At 45.6% G+C, this 16,563-nt stretch overlaps 1 protein-coding gene across 1 annotated transcript; it reads left to right on the top strand.

Moving 5' to 3' along the window:
• The first annotated feature begins 2,336 nt into the window (after nt 1-2,336).
• FADS6 (fatty acid desaturase 6) lies at nt 2,337-16,283 on the top strand. Its single transcript, XM_054976933.1, has 6 exons — nt 2,337-2,969; nt 6,973-7,139; nt 12,239-12,419; nt 13,857-14,044; nt 14,731-14,910; nt 15,305-16,283. Exons 1-6 carry the CDS (start codon nt 2,483-2,485, stop codon nt 15,452-15,454), a joined length of 1,353 nt encoding a protein of 450 aa, XP_054832908.1. The 5' UTR covers nt 2,337-2,482; the 3' UTR covers nt 15,455-16,283.
• Nucleotides 16,284-16,563: the final 280 nt, after the last annotated feature.

Here is a 16,563-nt window from a genome sequence, read left to right as displayed (position 1 = left end):
TGATGCGATGTCCCCCCCATGGGTCAGTAATGACTCGGTTGCTTACACCTTTACCTGTTGGAGACTATTGTGTTGCTGGCAATAATCCAGAAGCTAGAACTACCAGGTTTCCCATCAGTTTAGGTTAGTATCTAGTACCTAATAGCAACTTGCTATGTGTTGCCAGCTTCATTATAAACTGAAGGAACCAGCTTCATTATAAACTGAAGGAGTTCAGAGCACATCCACTCAGATGACCACATTGGGGTGGCCGAGGAATGGATATGTTTCCAGAACAGTTCCCTTAAGAGGTGCTCTGGCAGGTTTCTTTTGCCTTTCCAGAAGAACACGTGTGAGAGAAGCACTATAGTAAAATGGATGCAAAAGTCACAGTGCTTCTTTTCCTTTTACAACGTCGATTTAAATGTGAGAGGGCCATTAGGGAGGCTAGATAAAATTATTTTTGGGAACTTTGGAGGATGTTCCTAGATGAGAAAATGAAGTCCACAGAGAGAGACATCAGACATTTAATACATTATGTGCCCTCTTCTCTTTTGATCTGTTACACATTGCACCTTTTATCATCTTACTGTGTCACAACATTGCAACAACCGGGTACTTCTGCCAGCTCCTGCCTCTTTTCCCCAAACCAGTTTTGATAGTTTCAGTATCTGCCCATTGTACGTACACTCTATTTTGTTGCTCTCTATGTGGCCTAAATACATAGCTTGTGTTTTCCTTTGGCCATTTCTTCTTTGCTATTTCTGCTGCCTGTCTCTGGCTTTTTACTATTCTTCCCCTCTTTTGTCATTCTCTCCCCTCCAACTCTTTTCTCACCCAACTTATTTAATTTTGCCAGATACGTTTTATAATTAGGGTTTCCAGAGGTTTAACTGCTTCTGTCTTTTTGAGCAACTTGAATGAAGAAATGGTGGACCTTATTGAGCAGAAAAATAGCATACAAATGTTGTAAATAAAATAAATTAGTGTCGTGGGTAAATTTTTCCTCTTGCACTATGTTCTGCTATATTTATGCGCACAAAACAGCTGTATCTCTATAGCTGTGATCTTTTTTTGCCAGCTTATGCTCCTCTCCCCACACCTCAAATTGTGGTGTTAGGCTTTCCTTATGACAAATTCAATTGCTTTTTTAAAAAAGTATTTTTGGTTGTGCAGTAAAGGTTTAAAAACATAGAGAAAATCTCTGTTAGTATGGCCAATGTCCAGGAGACCTACATTAAAAGTTTCAGCACTCATCTTTATTGTACTAGCTAATTTTAAACATGCATTTAAAAAATTTCTGCACATTCTGTTTGTATGGGGCTCGATTCATTTCCAAAGATGTATTAGGAACATTTTTAAAAGTCGCATGATTCTCAGAGACTCAGGAATTCGAAAAGTTTGGCACTGGCGGCAGGTTACATGAAACTCCCATTGTGTCAAAGTCTTGTCCTAAGAAGACAGATGAAAAGGCCATTTATATTAACATCAGTTTGTATTTTAAAAAAAGAGGAAGAAATAGTGAATTTTTAAAAATAGGCTTGCATAATAAGGAGTCTACTGAATCCAACCCTCCCAAAAAACCAATAGTAAACCTAATTCATAACTTCCTACTTTACCCTAATTTACAAACCTCCCTTTATCTGATATCTGATAACCAGGGCTTTTTTTCAGCTGGAACTCGGTGGAACGGAGTTCCGGAACCTCCTGAAAATGGTCACATGGCCATTTCCGCGGCAGGGAGGGCAATCTCAACTCCCCTCTGTCTGGAGATCAGGGGGCGGGGCCACCAGCCATGTGACCATTTTCTCCGAGGGCAACCCACTGAGTTCCACCACCTCTTTTCCCAGAAAAAAAGCCCTGCTGATAACCAAAGATATACAGAAGAAATACAGCAGCAGAATATTAAAATACCCTTTAACATTGTGAGCCAGGGATGTTTATGGCGATAGAAAGAGAAAAATCTGTCACTGTTTTCCTTCCAACACTGGGACGGCTCTTTAAGACCTGGTTCTCCCTGCAGCTTCCTGCGCTTTTTCTCTGTGTCTTTTTCCTACTTGCCTCCAGCAGAGCTCCGTGCTCCTTTTTACATCACTGCTGCCCTTCCCATGTCCTTTGGCTGCGGTGAGAGCAGCTGCACAATTCTTGCCTGCACAAGCTGTTCTTAATAATATAGGGAAAGCCAAGGGCAAGAAACCCAGCCGCACCGGGATAGAAATGCAAGCAGACAAGGAATGGAGGAAGCAATCAAAGGCGAGGGCGGTAAAAGGGGCAGAGCCTAGGGATGGGACCAGAGCCAGCTTCTCAGGGCTAGAGCTAAGCAATATGAGCTTGTAGCCCAGTGAGCATTTCTGACTGCAGGCTGTAGCACTGCTGCCAAGAAGGCCACCTACATATTTCTCTGCTGGTTTTGCCCTTCCAGGGACAGCCTCGTTTGTTATTTGATCCTGCAGAAGCATTAGGACATTGGCTCACTCTGCAGTGTCCTGAGCTCTGCAAGGAGATGGAGCCAAGGCAGGAGGAGATGCTGATGGACCAGGAATGGCCTCCAGAAAGAAGGGAAGAGAAGCGCTCTGGGGGAGAAGGTGCACCCTCAGGGAGAAATGGTTTTGAGGAAGGATGTGAGAGATTAGGACAAGGGGACACTCCAAGCCAAGAGACTGCAGAGGCCACAATACAGCTGCCCAATAGTTTCAAAAGAGAAGGTCCTAAGGACGAGGCTCCAAAAGAACCAGGCCTGAGGCCCTCCCAAAATTACTCAGGCCTAGACAAAGATGGAAGTTCCAGTTCTCGAGGAGAAGAGATGGTCATATTAAAAAGGCCAGTGAAGGAGGAGGAGATGTCGCCATCTGGAGAGAGGAAGTATGAGGATTCCTTGATGGGGGAACTCTCCGAGATGGTGCAGGATATGGTGAAGAAAAGCAGCTGGTGGGAGAGGCATGGCGTCGATGACACTATCATTGCTCTGAACTTTCTCATGCTCTCAGTAGGTAAGGAGAATTCCTAGGATATTTTAGTACTCTGTAGAATGGGAAGGGGCTCCGTGATTCCTGTCTGCTTTTCTCACTCTGTATTAATAGGGTATCTGTTGTTAGTAGGGTTGCCAGCTCCAAGTTGGGAAATTCCTGGAGATTTAGGGGGTGAAACATGGAGAAATCTGGAGAAAGTGGGGTTTGGGGAGGGAAAGGACCTTGGCATGGCCTAATTCCATAGAGCCCCTCCCCTCAAAGTAGCCATTTTCTCCAGGTGAACTGATCTCTGTGGCCTGGAGACCAATTGTAATTCCGGGAGATCTCCAGGCACTACCTGGAGGCTGGCAACCCTAGTTGTTAGGCCTTCTGCTTTATTGATCTTGAAAACTGTGTGGGATTATTATATTTGATTGCCCGGTACTTCAAAGGAAGGGTGGCTAATAATTACAATAAATACATAAATACAGGGGACGGCTATCACATTTTACCCGACAATGCCGGTTGCTGAAAGATGGAGCTTTGGTCTGACCTTGGCATGGCAATTGTTCTTGGGTTTGTATGTTGATTAGTAAAGGCAACAACTTCCCTTTTGCAGTATGGTTACATTTTCCAATATGCCATCAATGAAAAATGGCCAGTACCCATACTGACAAATGATCAATTACAGCACTGTATGATAACCAGAGTGTTGTGGTTCTTACAGACTTATATGAGCAGAAGAAGTAGGGATGCCAGCTCCAGGTTGGGAAATTCCTGGAGATTTGGGGGATGAAGCCTGGAAAGGGTGGGTTTGGGAAGGGGAGGAACCTCAGCGGAGTATAACACCATAGAGTGTACCCTCTGAAGCAGCCATTTTCTCCAGGGGAACTGATTTCTACGGCCTGGAGATGAGTTGTAATTCTGGGAGCTCTCCATCCACCAGGTGGAGGTTGGCAACTCTAAAAAAAGTCTCTAAGGGTAGTCAAGTTTAGCTGCAATGGGTATGTGGTAAACCGCACTGAGCAGTTTGTCTTGGGCAAACCTTACTGCAATGGTTAAAAAAAGAACAGCGTTGCTATCAATTAGCAATTAGATTTTTTAAAAAAAACCTTAAGAAATGAATGGATAAGAAAGGAATAACTATAACTGTGTACACTCTCTTCTTTTATTGTTTTTAATTTGTGAACCTGATGTGTTGTTTGCTCTGAATACTGCTTCTGATTATGTATTGTTGCATTTTAATAATTTAAAAAAACGCACCAGCATTGACATTAAAGGAATGCAGTGCTTTGGAGCGTCTTCCTTCAGTTAGGTGAGTTTTAGGTAAGATGGGGGTGGTCAGCACCTGTATTTTAAGGAGCCACTTTGTTCTTCAGACAGCAGTGAAGTTTACTGCGCTGCAAAATCTGATCTTCTCACGGATAGTCAGGCTTTATAATACAAATTAATTCATGTACCAGGGCATCCATGGAGGAGTGAGACACTAACAGTGCAATCCAAAGAAGAATTACTCCAGTCTAAGGCCATTGATTTCAGTGGGTTTAGACTGGAGTAACTGTTCTTAGGATTGCACTGTTAGAGTGCAATACTAAACAGAGTTACTCCAGTCTAAGCCCATTGAAGTCAATGGGCTTAGACTGGAGTAACTCTGCTTAGAATTGCACTGTAAGGGATAAAAACGCTGTCTGAACATTTTCCTCCAGAGGCAAATAGTCACTGTGGTTTTTGCTTTCCATCCATATGCATGAAACACCAATACAGTTTGTATATAGAATTCATTGGTTTCCTCACTGCTTATGAACAAAACCAAGGTGTGGTATTTAAAGCACAAAATACACCTGTTACAACACTTTAAAAATACAACTTAATTTTCTTCGTGAATGAAATGATGGAGTATAATAAATATTATTTAAACAGCGAGATACCCATCTATGGAATTAGAGATATCACCATGGCAAAGTATATTACATGTTTCATCAAATCCTTTAAGGTGTGGAGCAGAACTGGTTCTTCATGTGTGATGCATAAGATCACTCAACAACACTGTGTGTATATATAAGCAAATGCTTACCTGTGGATATGATAATACTATGCCATGTCCTGTCATGTCCTCCGTAGTATCTTTTATCCAGAATGTATAAAGTTGCAGACAGTGCCCTATAGACTGTGAGTCTTTGCTCATCCTATTTATGGATTCCTCCTGTCATATTAGACTTATCCAATCCCACACATTATGACATCTGTACTGATGGCCTAAAAACAGTTGGGGTGTAATTGGGATATTGCCTGGCAATACTATACTTGAACAACATTGTAATGGCAAGATAACTGTGATACAACAACAACAACAACATTAAATTTATATACCGCCCTTCAGGATGACTTAACACCTACTCAGAGCAGTTTACAAAGTATGTCATTATTATCCCCACAACAAAACACCCTGTGAGGTGGGTGGGGCTGAGAGCGCTCCAGAGAGCTGTGACTGACCCAAGGTCACCCAGCTGGCTTCAAGTGGAGGAGTGGGGAATCAAACCCGGTTCTCTAGATTAGAGTCCCATGCTATTAACCACTACACCAAACTGGCACTCAAACATACAAACATATTGTGTCGCCTGATGCCTTTTGGCATCATAATGCAATTGTATTGTGGCCAGGTTGGGTTTGTTTGTTTCAGGTGATAAACCTTGAAGGAGGGAGATGTCCATGGTTATGAACTTATCCCTGAACCTATTTTGGTGTTTCGACAGATTAGGTCAAAAACATTGCATTTCACTTCCTAAAGATTGGGGCCCAAAGCAGGTAAAATGTTGTCCTATACATATGTTAAGAACTTTGGGGAAGAAATCCCATAATTATGATGCCACGTCTGAGAAGGCTGTTTCCTGGGTTACCACTCATCTATCCTCAGGGCTGGTGCCAGCATTTCTGACGCCTGAGGCAGCTTCAGGGGTGTTGGTGCATGCGTGCTTTGCGCACGCACTCGTACTGCGTGATGACGTCACTGCATGTGACGTCATCATGCGGGTCAGGGCGGTGCATGGGCGGCCTCCCAGCCCTCCTGTTCAGTTGCCCCACGCCACAGTGGCCGCCTTCTGCGCCTGGCCCACAGCTGTGTGCTGGCAGTGGTGGCAGCAGCACAGAGCAACTGAGCAAGAGGGCTGGGAGGCTGCCCGCTCAGCTGCCCCATGCTGCCACTGCCAGCACACGCTTCTGGCCAGGTGCAGCAGCTGCGGGCCAGGCACGGCAGGTGGCCGGGGCGGCGCACGCACATCCTCCCTCCAGCTCAGTTGCTCTGCGCGCCGCCCTGGCCACCTGCCATGCCTGGCCCGCAGCTGTGTGCCACTGGTGGCAGCAGTGGCGGCAGTGGCAGCAGCACAGAGCTCCTGGCCGGGCACAGCAGCACAGGGCAATTGAGCTCCCTGGAGCATGCCCCCATCCCCGGCGCCCCCTCCGGCACCCCCCTTGGCGCCTTAGCGCTGGAAGTGGTTGCCAGCTCGGCCTCAATGGGTGCGCTGGCCCTGTCTGTCCTCCAATGTCAGGAGTACCTAAAAGATGACCGTAGTGGTTGGGTGTTTTCATATAGGAGTAGGTGGTCTCCTTATCATTCTCTTTGTTGCTCCTCTCCTGCCACTAACAGCTAACAATATGTGGTGGAGTAATTCATGGCATGAGCACAGCATATCAAGTGTTCAAACTAGAAGCCACAAAAAAAGACCCTAAATGGCAATCCATGTATCCCATTGCACTGTCTAGCTAGATCCTTAAAGACTTCCAGTCTACTCAATGTAAAAAATGCAAATTAGGAAAGCTTAATTAGATTCCAAAAGGAAACACAACCTAGTGCCACTGTGCTCTTATTCTATTTAAGATCAGTCTCCTTTCTAGCTTTGACTGAAACCAAATAAATCTGAGGGTTTTGTTAGCAGAACAGAATAGAAAATTATAGTTCTGCATCTGCTGTGTTCTTTGAATGTTTTTGGTTGTGGACAAAAAGATAAAGGTTCTGTAGAATAAGATAAAGTTTACTCTCCTTTTCCAGGGTTCTTGCTTCTGCGTTCAGACAGTGTTTTTTCTTTCCTGTTGGGCATCACTGTCTTGGGTATGGCAAATTACACGATAACCGTGAAGGGGAGCCACCTGGCCAGCCACAATTGTCTGGTGGAGTCCAAGTCGTGGGGGAAGGTATTGACCATATTCTTTGTAGAGGTGAGTTTCAGAAATCCACATCTGTGAGACCTAAAGTAAGAGACAGAGTTTGTTATGCACAGGATCCAACAGGCATGTGTAAAACAGAAATTTGACAAACTCTACCCCAGGCTGTGGAACGTCAGACATTTTGTTGCTTAGAAATCCACTGTCATAAGTTCCCAAATCTTATACAGCCCATCCTGATAATCTTGTCAGGGATTTTGCAATAGGACTGTAGTAAAGGATGATGCCAGGTGCATTGCAATGTATAAAAGCTACCGTTTGTTGAGAACATAAACACTGTGCAGTCACAATACAGAGATCAAATCTTCTTGCCTTCATTAATGTTTGAATTACTGTTTTTCTGTGCCTGGTAAGTACCTGCTTCTGGTGCACATACATAGAGGTGAAGGATGCTACCTCCTGCCTCTCCGTGCAGCCCTGCTAGAGTTGCCAGGTCCCTTGGGAACCTGGCACTTACCTCGTGTCGGGTATTCTTCATGTGTACCCCAGAGCTGATGTGGTGACATGTCACTGTGCCGGCCGTGTGAGCTCTCCTGCACTCTGCATGGGGCCGATTTGGCCTGTTTGGGGCCCAAATTGGTCCCAAATGAAGCACGGGAACGCTCCTGGAGCCGGCATAATGACATCATTTCTGAAAGTGATGTCGCCGCTCCCCCAAGGAATGCATGCATGGCACATGTTCTCTGGGTGCCTGCCAGTGGCGGGCAACCTCCAGGGGGCTTGCTACCTCCTGCCAATCGCTGGGCAATTGGTGGGCGAGGGGGCAAATCCCCGGAAGTTTACCTGTCACTGGCAGGCACCTGGGAACCCTTAGCCTTGCTGAGAGGAGGAGCAGAACAGTGAGGCTTTGCCTTGGTTGCAAAAGGATTACTTTTATGCACAGGCAGGTTCAGATACTTGCATCGCTACCTATCTGTCACATGACTGAGGTGACATGTGACTTTTAGCTATGGGCTTGCAGCGCCACTGGTCCATGCTTGTTTCTGAGGTTAGGGTTACTGGGCCTTTGCCAGCAACCCTCAGGGGTTTTGGGGGGTGGGACATGATCACCTAATGTCACTTTTGTGCAAAGACCCAGAAGTGCCAACACCGTGTCATGATGACGCCACTCTAGGAATCCCATAAATCTCCGGTCTTCCTCTGGAAGTGATGTGCATCGTGACATCTTCTTCCCATTTCCCCCCAGCTGCTTCATCAAGTGATGGCAGGGGAAGGAGGAGGAGATCTCCCGCTGGCAGCAGCTAAGTGGCAACTACATATGGAGTTAAAGGTGGTTCCCAGGTCTGGAAAGGTTGAAAACTCATGGATTAATCCAGTTTTGGATATGGATGCCACAGGATTCAAAGAAGTTTTCAATGTTCCCACACTTGTGTGATGTATCCAGGGGAGCTGGGGAACATGCATGTGCACATGCACATGTGCACATGCACATCTGTGCACGCCCACACACAAAGGAGCATGAAGGATTTCCACAAATCCTAAAACTTTTATGGTGTCTGTTGGTTCCTTGCAGCTGTCTCTTCCAACTTTGATAAGTTACAGGAATTGGGGGAGGGGGCAGGTAGGCCTAATGCATACTGTGTGATACACTTTAGAATGGTAGGCCCTGGTGCCCAGTACTAGCATAGTTCCTATGGGTCAGGGTCTACAGCCTCTGAAGAGCACCAGTCTGGACCCATTTCAGATTACACAGAACCTGAGCCGAAATCCATTTTGCCAGAAGCACAAAATCTGGTACAAAAATCAGTTTCAATCTTGAGTTTGGCCGCATGTTTATTTCACGCCTCTTCTCCTTCCTGCTTATAGCACATGGCTGGTGGGGGTGTCCTGTTGCTTCATCAGCAAAATAGCACCCTGTGCTGAACTTCTTTCCTGTACTGTGGTTCTCTAAAGCTTATGCTGTTATAAAGTTGGTTAGTCTTAAAGGTGCTACTGGACTCTTTACTGTTTTCCTATACATGTGAATCCATTGGTGTGTTTGGAGCACTGACCCTTCATTGCCATTCTTTTGATCTTCACAAATTTAATTTTGCTTTGGTTTCACCTTGATGAATGGGCGGCCGTTGTGATCCTCTGCTCCTTTTATACATTTCCTGTTCATAGTTAGGGTTGCCAGGCCCCCTCAATCTCCCGGCGGGGGGACAGGGGCTTGGCACTTACCTTTTGGGAGAGGGGGGTGCACGCATGCAGAGTGCACACGTGCCCCCACAGGCACGATGACGTCACTTTGGGGTGACGTCATCGCGCAGCGGGTCACTGCAGAATGCGCCCGAAACGGGCCATTCTGCCGCGGATCGGGCCCAGTTTTGAGGCGCTGCGGAGCACAGGAGTGTTCCTGTGCTCCGCAGCGCCTCAAAATGGGCCTGATCCGTGGCAGAACAGGCTTGTTTTGCACGCTGCGGAGTACAGGAGTGTTCCTGCGCTCCACAGCGCCTCAAAAACAGGCCTGATCCGCGGCAGAACAGGCCTGGTTTTTGTGCTGCGGAGCACCCCGCAGCTGCTGAAAACAGGCCCAATTTGCTGTGGATCGGGCCCATTTTGAGCGTTGCGGAGCACAGGAGCGCTCCTGCGTTCCGCAGTGGCGCCAATCAGGGCCCGATCCCGGTGGCTGTGGCGCACGGGAGCACGCCGCATGGCAGGGGAGTGCGCAAGAAAGGTGTGCGCCCCCCACTGCTCAGGTAAGTGGGGGTGGGGGTGTGGAACAGGGGTGGGAGATCCCCTGCCCCCACTGGGGGTCTGGGACCCCTATTCATAGTGCTGCCCCCCTCTTCAATAATTTGATCTATTCTTTAGATCAGATAACTTAAAGGGGAAAAAAACCAGAGTCCCCCTGTGGTCTCTGTAACAATCACACTAGTTGCAGATTCTTCAGTCCCGTCCCGTCCCCCCCATAGTGGAGGATTCTTCAGACCACAACTATGGCATGCCCAGAGAACAGGCTTCAACCTTCTTCCCTGCACTATTTCCCTGATCTGAAATGGTCCACAGGGCCATGGCTTTCCCCAAATGGGAAAACTAGAACAACCCCAGGACTATTACTGGTCAGGAGAGCGGCATGGGAGTAAAACTTCCTTTGTAATTCGTATATTGCGAGGTGATGAATGTAGGCCTGTCTGAACATTCATATGGCTAAGGGCCGAGCTAGAAGTGATGAATGACACTTGAATGGCAAGTGAACAGACTAACGTGTATTCCTCCCTGTTCACTTGTGCTCCACTTGCGCTCGAGTGGAGCGCAAGTGGAGTGCAAGCGAACAGGGAGGAATACACGTTAGTCTGTTCACTTGCCATTCAAGTGTCATTCGTCACTTCTAGCTTGGCCCTCAGTCATCCATTGAGAGCTCTGGAGTGCTTCTTTATATCAGATCTGAAGCAGATGTTTCCAGTCAAAACAGTACAAGCACATGCCAAGATTAATCTGAGCGTTCATGATTTATTTCCAAAACTACTAAGTTATGTGTGGATGCAATGTTAAGGCTGTTATTAGCACCAGAGCGATCTGATTCAGGACTTACCACATAAACCAACCTGCAGGACAACTTGGAGTAGGGAATGTAGATAAAGTAAGGGTTAGGCACTCCTTCCTGCTGCACCTCTCCTCCCAGGTTTCAAAAGAACGGAGGCTATGGTTACTTGCATGTAAAGTATTGTCTGACTTTTAAGTGGTACAAACTAACAAAACATCTCCCTTGGTATGTTATGGTGCTTCTCAAGTGACAGTTGTCCAAATACTCACGTTAACACAGGGCCGAGCTAGAAGTGACGAATGACACTTGAATGGCGAGTGAACAGACTCGCGTGTATTCCTCCCTGCTCACTTGCGCTCCACTTGCACTCCACTCAATCACATAGTGATCAAGTGAAGTGCAAGCAGAGCACAGGTGAACAGGGAGGAATACACGTGAGTCTTTTCACTCGCCATTCAAGTGTCATTCGTCACTTCTAGCTTGGCCCATAGTCCCATCTGGGTCAGAGAGACTGCTCTGGATTAAACAAATTGAGGCTTTACAGTCGAGGGCACTATTCTAGACCTACCTCATAACCAGCCTCATTTTTTTTCAGTTGCATTTACTCCCAAGTAAATATATTTAGGGTCACTGTCATGGGGGAAGTCCCGAGAGGAAGAAACAAGCAGAGTTTTAAAAGAGGCTTGCTGTACACATTTTGAGCTTTAAAAAAAAAATGTATGTATGTTTGTAATCTATCAGCAAATCAAACATTAGCGTACGCTACAACCACAGGCTAGCCACTCCGTCATTGCCACCTCCTTCTTCCTCCTCCTTTTGTTGGAAAATGAAATGTGTGACAGCTGGTTACTTGAGAGGGAAGAAGACTGCACCACTTGCATTTCAGGCCCTCAGCCAAGAGCTTTCTTTCCCGGGAGACGGCGGCAGTAATTGCAGTACCAAGGGAACAAGGGAGCTGGCAGAGAATGAAAGCACTTGGCTGTGGGATGCTTGTGTTCCTGGCAGGCAAGCATGCGGGGAAAGAAAGTGCTTGTCTGCGGGGTCCTCCCTTTCTCTGCTTGCTTGCTTGCCCTTTCATTCACTCTCCTGTTGCCTTCTTCGCCTGCTGCTACTGGGAGAGAAAGAGCCAAGCTACAAGTGGCGCCTGACACAGGTTGGACACTTGTCAGCTTCCCTCAAGTTTTGATGGGAAACGTAGGCGTCCTGGTTTTACAGCTTGGCTCTCCATTACAGCTGCAAGGCCAGGACGCCTACATTTCCCATCAGAACTTGAGGGAAGCTGACAAGCGTCCAACCTGTGTCAGGCGTCACGTGTAGCTTGGCTCAAAGTGCTTTGCAGCCAAGAGCCTGAGATGGAAGAGGCCATTGCAGGCAGTCGCCGCAAGGTGCTTCACTCCCCAACAGGAGGGTGGGCACAATGGTGAGGGTGGCCAGCAACTGCAGGAGATACCGGCATCATATTCATTGATGAGCTACAGCCACATGTATACTAACAAGAGAGCTCAAAGAGTATTCAGAGTACTTCCAATCACTGTCTGTATTATTTTCATTTCTGTGAATCCTGCATACATATTCTGTATAAATGTCCTGGCACTGTCTCTTTATTTTACCTTTTTCTCTGTCCCAGGTTTGCTCAGCATTCACAGCAGAACAGGGGTCCTACAACCATGTGAAGATGCACCATGGTTACACAAATGTCATTGGTTTGGGGGATTCTAGTACATGGAAGCTTCCTTTCCTGAATCGTTATGTCTACATGTTCATTGCACCCTTATCAGTACCTGTTATCACCCCTTTAGTGGCAATTGGTATGTTGCTTTCCTCTGACGTCTATTATATATTGATATAACTTTTGCAAACCGACTAGGTCCTGAGCAATGCTAAGAACCTAAATGCAGAAGACTATTATTTTCTTAATTCATTAAGTTTATGTTTCGTCATCATAATTCATTGTGTACACCATTCTTTGTTTTTTTGTTTGGAAAAATGAAACGAGCTAAACTACAAGAGACGAATTACACGAGGACACTTGCGTGAAAGGCATCGCAGTGTTATCCGGGAAGTTTTAGAAGACAGATCGGAAGGCTCTGTCAGTTTCCCCTCTCTACACAGCCACAAAGATGGCTCCTCAGAGAGTTTATTTCTTCTTTGCCTCCTAGAAGGGGAGGTGAAACTGACAGAGCCTTTGAGAATTGAAGAGGAAATTAACAAACCCTCTGAGGGGCAATCTTTGCTGGCTCTGTAGAGAGGAGAAATTGACAAAGCCCTCCAATCTGTCTTTTAAAACTCGGCTTCCTGGCTAACATTGCAACTCCCTTCACGTGTGCATCCGTCTCTTGTAGTTTAGCTCAGAGATAACCAAAGGTTATCTAATCCAACTGTCACAAGGCAAGATTCATCCACCCATCAATCCCTCCCACTTACTCAAATCAGGCAGCTGTGTGTAAAAAACAGAGGTACTCCCAAAGCATAGCTCTAGACCTATCCATAACACGAGAGCAGAGGAAAAGCACATGGGATTGCTAGCCAATCCCACCTGTGGGAAAATTCCTTCCCGAATTTAAATACGATGATCTTTCAGGAGTCATGCAAAGCAAAACTTGTTCCTTGCACCCTACCTAAGGCAGTTTTATTGCAAAATAACTTAATGCTATTATCTTCTGATTTTCAAGCAAAACATTTTAATGACCATTTTGTATTAGGGTTTAAATTAAGGTTTTTTTAAAAAAAAATTCACAGCTTTCTTTAGCTTTCAGATTTTCAGGTTCACAACATCATCCTTTCGTCTAAAGTAAATATGAATAACCTTGACATTTGCTGTAAAATAAGTTTCTATCCTTATTGGTCAATGGAAACTTTTTCAAAATGTTATCTTCTAAGGCAGTGTCCTTCAATTCCCGAGTTGGCACTCTCAGGTTGGCCACAAAACTCCACCCTGCTGGGCCACAAATGCTTACACAGCCACCATTTTTGTTGGGTTTGGGCAAAACCTGAGGCTAGTAGTGTGCATGCGTAGACAGCAAGTGCACCAAACTTCCTGCTGCTCCTTGCACACATGCTGAAAGGCGTAGAAGGATGGCAAGACCCCTCAGTAGTCGAGATGAATCTGACCCATAGCTTGTTCTTCACATGGTACACATGATGGTGTGTGGCTCGTATTTCTGTCCCCAGCTGTTTTGGTCTACTGGCTCAATCCTGGCCTTGACACCAGCAAAGTTATAATTCTGCACCTGTTGTTTCCATAGGTTTGCTTAAAGAAGTTGAATTGAAAACAGCCATCAGAACCCTCTGCTGCATCTTCCTTGGCCTCTACTCCCATTACTGGCTGCTGCTCAATGTCTCAGGGTTCCAGTCTGTGTGGTCTGCTCTCAGCTGTATGCTGGTCACTCGATCTCTCCTTGCCCATCCTTACATCCATGTTAACATCTTCCAGGTAAGGCTGCATACAATTCTTCCTGTTTCCAGCTGCTAGAATTGTTGATTGGTTGGCTTTTGTGACAATCATGAAGCCATTCCCCACCCCCTTTCTGTTCCCAGCTAGCTGTGAATAGTCCTGATTGGCTGGACCTTTGAGCAATTACAATTACAGTTACAATTACAGTTGAGCAATTCCATACCCACATCCCAGAACGGTGTTTTAGGTTTTTTTTAAAAAAAGAAATATATTTGCTTTGAAAAACAACAACAAAGGCATTGATCATTTAAATGGATCAATGTCAGACACTTGAAATAATGTTTTAAAAGCCTGCTGAGGTAGGAGGGACAGAGTTGCAAGGGTAGCGTCCGTCCCCCCCCCCACACACACACCCAGGGCACATGATGATATATCGGCATACGTTTGAATGAATTGAATCAGATTTCTGATCCTTGAAGTAAACAGTGAATAATTAGGAGCATTTTCCGCAATGGTTTAGCCTGTTTTGTTTGTGTAGATCACTGTTTTCACCTTGAAGAGTATGATCAGTACCTGCAAAGGATTCGGGAACTGGGCAGTCTGATGGTATTTCCTGCTTCCTTCTTGACTGCTATTCTTCCTATCCTGGAATTCTGCCCTATGACTTTCTAACAAAGATTCAAAGCAGCAACTTTGTCAGGTTTTGGTGGTTTTTTTGCTTGCAGCATATTGGCCTCCCAATGTTTGCTCCCGAGAAGAAGCCAAAACGGATTCACATGATGAGCTATGGCGTTCTGAACTTGCCTCGAAATGCCCTCTTGGACTGGACCTTTGGCCACTCGCTCATCAGCTGCCATGTGGAACATCACCTCTTCCCAACACTTTCTGATAACATGTGCCTGAAGGTGCGAGGCTGACTGGCGATGTGGCTCTTTAGAAAGGGGATTGGGGGGACATTCATGTACACTTAGGGAGAAGGATACATGCTGGATTAACAACGATGCACATTCGTGTGAAGTCAAGAGAATCATATCCATACAGCGGAAAAGTATTATAATTTTGGAGCTGAGACTGCTTTCAGAGAGATACAGGGACTTAGCCAAAGCCATTGATATCGCCCCCCTCTAGTGGCTGGCTGGCAAGTTCCTCCTGTTGTCCCAATGCGGCTTATCCTCTTTTGCCTCTGCAGTTAGCTTACAGGGAGCCAGGCTAAAACAGATCCAGGGGCTGACCAAAATTGTAGCAGTAAATGTTAGTGATTACATACTATAATATGCTACTGTTGCTTTTCCTTTCTAGATCAAGCCAGTTGTTTCTCAGTACTTAAAAGAAAAGGAACTGCCGTATAATGAAGATTCTTATCTGTCCCGTTTTAAGCTGTTTGTCAACAAATATGAAGAACTAATGGTCCACGCACCACCTATTACCGAACTTGTTGGGATTCAGTGAGGGCAACTTTGGGGTGCAAAACAAGAATAGCCACAAGGCAAGCCCTTGTCGTCCCAGGATCAAGGAATTTAGAACCCAATTTAGGACTCGATCCAGCAATTAAGGAGAAAACCAGCATGCCTTGAATGTCTTCCAGTTGAACAAGCGGAAATATGAATCTAGAAACAACCCAATGATAAGAAACTCCAACTGCTCCATGACGGTTTGAAGGGCAAATTGGTAGCTCCAATACAATAGCATCAAAAGAGAATTTCAACCGCTTGTATATTTTCACTGCTCTGTTTTAACTTTGCACAACAACACACTCGATGTGTTCCTTCTGTTCTGCTACTTTGCAATCATGGGGAGGAAATTATAAGGGCTGTTTCATATGGGGTATTTTTTCACATAGGAAAACACTTGTACAGTGTAAAACATATAAAGAACTATGTGGGGCTTGGTGGTTTTTCTTCCCTCCGCGCATCAGTAGGGAAGGCTATGGCTTACTAATGTGAGAATCCATAGCAGAGGGGGGGAAATCTCTAGAGCTCTCATACTCTAGAAAAGAAATGCATCTTTGCTGCTCTCACTGCTGGGGCACAATCTATCGGCTTCTGTACAAATACAAAACCACTTGAACCACAGTAATCCGCTTGCCTCCTCCTTCTGCTTCAACTCCTCCGTAAACCAGGAGAGGATGCTTTTGAGCCAGGGCATCAATGGCCCTTTGTGACCTGCTCTGCCACTGGGTCAACGAGGCCACCAACAGAGCAGTTGCCAGTGAAGACTGGAAATGTAATTCTAACTCCGGTTTGTGGTGGTAAGTAAATAAAGGCTCAGAGTGGATGGACTGACCTGTAATCTAAATTCATTTTCTGGAGTATAAAATCTTGTATCGAAGTCCTAAATTTGTCTGCACGTAAGAATCACATCTCTTACCTTGCTCTCTAAATTGTGCAAAAATATTATGACACGGTGCCTTATTGTTCAGAAACGATGTATAATCGTAGCCATTTTTCTTGACAACATCAGTCCCCGACCTGAAATAACAAAAGACGACACAAACAAGTGTGTTTTTTGTTTCCCTTTGAGATTCTTATTGTCGTTAGGTTAACAAAGAAAGGGAGTCA

This window comes from Eublepharis macularius, chromosome 4 (genome assembly GCF_028583425.1).
Source record: "Eublepharis macularius isolate TG4126 chromosome 4, MPM_Emac_v1.0, whole genome shotgun sequence".
In the NCBI taxonomy this organism is placed as follows: domain Eukaryota; kingdom Metazoa; phylum Chordata; class Lepidosauria; order Squamata; family Eublepharidae; genus Eublepharis; species Eublepharis macularius.
The sequence above is the reverse complement of the archived record's forward strand: the minus strand, read 5'-3'. Positions and strand labels throughout refer to the sequence as shown.